Source organism: Wolffia australiana, chromosome 5 (assembly GCF_029677425.1).
Source record: "Wolffia australiana isolate 7733 chromosome 5, ASM2967742v1".
Lineage (NCBI taxonomy): Eukaryota > Viridiplantae > Streptophyta > Magnoliopsida > Alismatales > Araceae > Wolffia > Wolffia australiana.
This window is the reverse complement of record NC_135839.1, coordinates 19,284,981-19,290,578: the sequence shown is the minus strand read 5'-3', so window position 1 is coordinate 19,290,578 and position 5,598 is coordinate 19,284,981. Positions and strand designations below refer to the sequence as shown.

Here is a 5,598-nt window from a genome sequence, read left to right as displayed (position 1 = left end):
AGAACATAATAATTAAACTTTTCAAGGGATGCTTGGATTGATACATTTTGAATGTTTTCATAAGGTAAAAAAAAGATGTTGCATCAGGTCATACTGATGGGGGACCATCCAGCTTCGAAGACTGTGTCGAACCAGTTCGTCAAGCGAGAGCTCATGCGTGAGACTCATCCTTCGGAGTACCGGCCTCGTCAACGGCCACAAAGGTTTGACGTTATCTTTCTTTATATTTTCTTTGTTTAGTCAACTTTGTATGTCGGCAGCATATGTGTTTGTTTCATGTTTATTCGCATATGTTTTGACCATTGTACAGACCTACACATTTGCGCGTGTGTTAGCACATGTGTTGGCATGTTCGTGTGCCTCCCTCTCCTATTGGGGGGCCTAATTACTTTTAATTGGGCCTTCTCCCCCTTTATTTCTAAGGGGGGAAGCCCATATTTGCAACTATAAAAGGTGGGGCCCGCCCATAGGAAGGAAGAAGAGAAGAAAGATTGAAGAAAATGTGATTTTTCTTGATTTTTTAGTGTTTTTTTAGTTTTCATCATATTTACGAAAATGCCACTTCAAAAATATAGAGAGAGAAGAAACCCTAGAGTTTGCCGAAAACCGCCGCCGCCGCCATCATCTTCACCGGAGCTCCAATCAACATCTCCCTCACCCTCGTCTCTCGGCCTTCGCCCCTTGGGCCTCGCCCCTTGGCCCTCAACCGTCGACTGTCGCCCGCAACCGTCCAGCGACCGCGCCCGCAGCTGACCCCGCGGGCGCCGTCGCGGCTGGCGCCGTGGCCACGGCCGCCGAACCAGGTTCGCCCCGCGGCCACCCTCTCGGCCTGTGTCACAGCCACGTCTCGACAGCTTGGCGGCCGCTCCCGCGGTCGGAGCCACGGCCAGAGCCGCGGCCGGCGCCGCAGCCGCCTCTCTACCGGCCCGCGGCTGCTTCTCGGCCTCCCCCCGGCCGCCTCTCTACCGCCCCGAGCCGCCCACGATTGCCCTCGTCCCCCTTGCCCTTCGCCACCCACGTCCAGCGCAGCAGCCTGTGCCGCCGAGTCAGCCCGCAGCCACCAGAGCCGCCATAGCCGCCCTTGGCCGCCGCAACAACCCGCGGTCGCCGCAGCCGCTCGCAGCCACAACCGGAGTACTCGGCTATTGCCTAGCCGTCGCACCCTACTTACTTTCGCGCATTCGCGCCACATCACTCTGCTGCCTTTGCGCCACTATGCCCTACCGCTGTTGCGACTGTTGCCGCCCCTACTGCCGCTTAAACCTCTGCTCCGGCTACCGTGCCCCGAGCCCGCGCCACTCTGTTGTTGCACTGTCGTCACCACTGTCGTGCTCATCGATGCTGCCACCCGCACATCACCGCCTTTGCTATTTCCCTCGTTGTCGAATTTCGTTTGTGCCTCGTCGTTGCTCATCAATGCCCGATCGCTCTCAGGGGTCGCCAGCCGGACTCGCTATCGCTCAAATAAAAGTCAGCCCAGCCATCACAAATAGGATACGATCACACTTCATACCTCTAAAGCATTCAATTATTTCTTTCAGTGCCTCCCTAGCTTGTCTCCACTGCCAGGGTTAGGTTAGTGATAAATAGGAAACATTAGTGGGAATAGGTTTCTATTGATACGATCTTGATTGGTGCTTTGAACGGTGCTCGCACGAGCGGCAATAGTCGTACTCGCACCGGACGCCCTCAACCCGTCGTCCAGGTCATCGGGAGCCTAGTGGCATTCCCAAGCCACACTTACCGTAGCGTAGTGGTAGTTGGTGTACGTTGGCGCCAAATTTATACTTCTCAGTGATTTTATTGTTGCATCATAACTTGCATTACATTTATGTTAGTCGTATCCACTACATTGCATGATTGCACTCGCCCTCCCTGTGGTGTAACACGAGCCGTCCGATCCCGGCGCACGTCGTGTTACATCACATGCTTTCAATAATTTCTTCAATGTATATTATTTTTCCTTTTGTTAACTTAGGCAACCTATAGATGCACACATAAACCATAATCTACAATTAACCATCGAATGAATATTTACAAATATTTAAGAAGAGTGATAGAACCCTAGAAATAAATGAACTGAATTCTATTACTTATAATTTAATGATATGAGTAGAAAGCAAAGTGTTACATGGATAAGACCCCGTTGTTTTTAAGAAAAAGAGGGAAGATCACCCAACATGGTTGATCAACACCAATGGATAAGAGTTAAATTGAGACTCATGTCCTCAAACTGTCGTAACTTTTGGGCTGTCAACCAAGATGCCACTTCATCAAATCAATATTTCTCAAGGATTTTCAAGAGGCTATGCTACTGAGGAAATAGTAATTCTAAAATTGCACAACCTAATATGATTTTTTTAAAAAGTCGTAGAGAATCTTTTCATATGTCATTTATTGACGTTAAAATATTAATTACATCCATTGAGCACAAATATACATCGGGATGACATTTACAGGAGAAATGAAATTTCCCAAGCTAGAAGAATAATAACCTGCAACTGTGAACCAGGAAGTTCAACATCACAGTTGAGAGGATGTTAGGATGAAGAGGGAAGGCCTTCACCCCCACAGAAGGCCTCAGGTTCAAAAGACCTTGCTGCCTCATCGCTGTAAACTCCAACTATGACTCTTCCTCCACCCTCATCTGGCAATGTTTCTCTGCTATTGTTGACATTGACAAAAAGAGCAATGGATGTAGCCAATGACAGAGCGAGAAGGACCAGCGTAACCTTCACTCTACCCAGCACAGGCTTGACCTACAGAGGAAAAAAAATGTCAATGGAAGCAGACCAAAGACTGTCAAACAGATGACCATATACAAGGCGAAAATCTCAGATTCTGGGACACGGCCAGTATATGGTTTCTTTTCTAGCAAAGTCCAATTCGATGTTTGCACCCTAACAGGGGTGAAGGGTAATGACTTGTAGAGTTGGATGATGATTGTGAATTTGTCATAGTTGTCATCCACCAGATTGTCATTGCCATTCTAGACATGGATGAATGACGAGGACAATGTCAAGAGACATGACTTGGATGACTATGACAATCATCATCATCACCCATCATCATGATAATCATCAACATCATCCTAAAATTCATTTGTGGCTTGGATGACCATGACGAGACGCCATCCATAGTCGCAGAAGGATGGCAATAACAAGAGCCATCATCATCATCAGCATGCAGAGTAAAGAGGAAGATGATGACAACATGTCATCATCCTCTCTTCATTGTCATCAAGGACACCTAATCCTAAATTAATACGCAACATCAAGTTACATAAAACATATAGATGAGTAGAAAAAGACAAGACCTACAGAAAATGAGCCCAAGAGGCGGTCTCGGGCCAGAACTTCAGGAGTTTTCACCCATATCTGAATACAGAGAAAATGCCATTTATGGTTAGCGCATCGGGCCATCTGTAGTTAAAAAAGTGGTAGCTTTATGAAATATTGAGAAAATATTGCACACACGACAGAACTTAGAGCTGATATATAGAGTAATTAAATCTTCTTCCATGAGCAAAACCATGAGACTAAGTATCAACAACCCCATCAAACTAAACGAGTTTATTTCATTCTGAATTGTTCTCCCCTCAGAAAAGGCATTTATCTCGAAAGAAAAAATGTGAATAACATTCGTTCACCGACTTAACGACGCAAATTTTAGAGTAGCCCATAACTGTAATGTCTCCTGAATACGTTTAAGTAATTGGTTACACTTCTACAGAAAACAGGACACAGCCTTCGAGCCCTGAATGTATCAATGAATTTAAAGGCTACAATGCAACGCCAGGAGATGCGAAATAATCCTTCGTAAGTCCTTCCCAGCTCCACGACCAGAAATAACGATTCTTATACAAACACATCTTTTGCAGACATAAGAAAAGTTCTGAAGCCTGACTTAGACCGCACCGAGAACTATAAGGATAAAAATTTCTTGCATAAGTGGTGTTTACAGAGAAGAATATCTTGGCTCCACCAAATCAACCTGTTCCTTTTGTCCATCATTAATTCTGTAAATATATGAAGATGCTAAGCTCTTGGACGTAATTACATACATCTGACTGACAGACATTGGAAGAAAGAAAGCGATCAAAGATCCCCAAAGCCGAGAGTGAAAGATACAATAAAATACCATGTTTGATAAACTAATAAAGTTGTATCAACTAGTCTACGATCCATTAAAATTTGGTGTGGAGACAATAAGTTTTATTCCTTCAAAGTCTCTTTGAGCATTTATTTTCATATAAAAGCTAAAGGCTCAGTCAAACGGAATCATTCCCATAAATTCAATCCGAATAAGATAAAAAAATAAGATGGGAGAATCAGATTTATCACCTGTCCATCGTACCATCCAGTCTCCTCGTCTAAAAACCCAATAATCAAAGAAATCATTCGGTCAGTGAAACAAACCCAGAATACAAATGAAGGATAATTCACAGGAGATCAGATGATTACACTCTACGGTGGCGCTAAGCAGGCGGTTGCCGACATACGCCCAGCCAAGGTACATGCGGAGCACGGCCAAGATAACAGCAAGAAGCCCAGTAGAAACAGCCCCAAGTGTACATCGAAGGGCGTAAGTCTCTGGATCTCCGATGAATCCCCTCCCAAAGGCGGACACAGGGAGGCCGACAAGAAGGGCAAACGCGGCCCCTGTGCAGCCGAGGCGAGAGCAGTAGGTTCGCAGGTCGCCCGCAGCCCAGGAGAAAGGGAACGACGTAGACAAGGCCTGGTACTCGTTAACGGGTTGCTGCTCCAGCGGTACTGGGCACTCGGTCTCGGGCGAGCTGCCGCTTCTGAAAGAAGCCAAGGAGACGGTAGATCCATGGCGGGAGCTCTTGATCTTCATCCAGCCATGGCGGACGAGGGATTTCGAGAAGGGCGACGATTCGAGCGGGGAGAATTGCAGCGCGGGGAGGAGAGCTGCCGCCATCGGAGATGGCTTCCCGCTTGAATCTTGAAGAACAATGGACAGTTCGCCGATCGCCCAAAGAGCAAAAAAAAATCTGGCCTTTATTCTCAAAGCTTATTTTACCATTGATCCTTGTTTCATGTCCTGAATACAGAAAGTACCTTAAAGTTTTTTTATTGTAGTTTTATCCAATGCATCTAGCTGGTATAGTGCAGGGACGCGGACGGAACGGCCATTTCGTCCTGTCCAGGACTTCAGACGACTCACGGGACAAAGAATCGTCCGCCTATCACCAGGCAGTAGTAGGGAACAGCACGTCCGGGATGTTACGTCTCGGACATGATGGGACGGATGACATCTGGTGGCATGACGAAAATTTCGTCACGTCACAGTCATGTCACGCGTCCGAGGATATGGAAAAAAACCATCACACACCCGCCATGCGTCCCACCAGCGTCGTCCCGTCACGTCACCGTCACCATGACGGCGTCACCATTATTGATGATGGAAAATCATTTCTAAGAGCTTGACGTTCCCTTACTCGGGATTCCCCGTTAGGGAACGGCAAGCTCTTAGCCTCTTAGAACGCTCTTCCACGTCAAGCTCTTCCTTCTTCTCCATTGATTCTCCATCAGTCGGGGACCGCTTCCGCCAAGAGGAGCTTCTCCGCCAAGCGGT

General features: G+C 46.9%; 1 protein-coding gene across 2 annotated transcripts; it reads right to left on the bottom strand.

Annotated features, from left to right (window-relative positions):
• Window positions 1-2,371: 2,371 nt before the first annotated feature.
• Window positions 2,372-5,013, bottom strand: LOC144703727 (YCF36, putative (DUF1230)). 2 transcript variants are annotated; one of them, XM_078575975.1, is made up of 4 exons: window positions 4,464-5,013; window positions 4,344-4,372; window positions 3,321-3,377; window positions 2,372-2,759 (listed from the first exon to the last, which is right to left on the bottom strand). In XM_078575975.1, exons 1-4 carry the CDS (start codon window positions 4,939-4,941, stop codon window positions 2,541-2,543), a joined length of 783 nt encoding a protein of 260 aa, XP_078432101.1. In that variant the 5' UTR covers window positions 4,942-5,013; the 3' UTR covers window positions 2,372-2,540. The 2 variants fall into 2 exon arrangements, with proteins under 2 accessions (XP_078432101.1, XP_078432102.1); XM_078575976.1 differs by having other exon boundaries at window positions 2,600-2,759; window positions 3,317-3,377.
• Window positions 5,014-5,598: the final 585 nt, after the last annotated feature.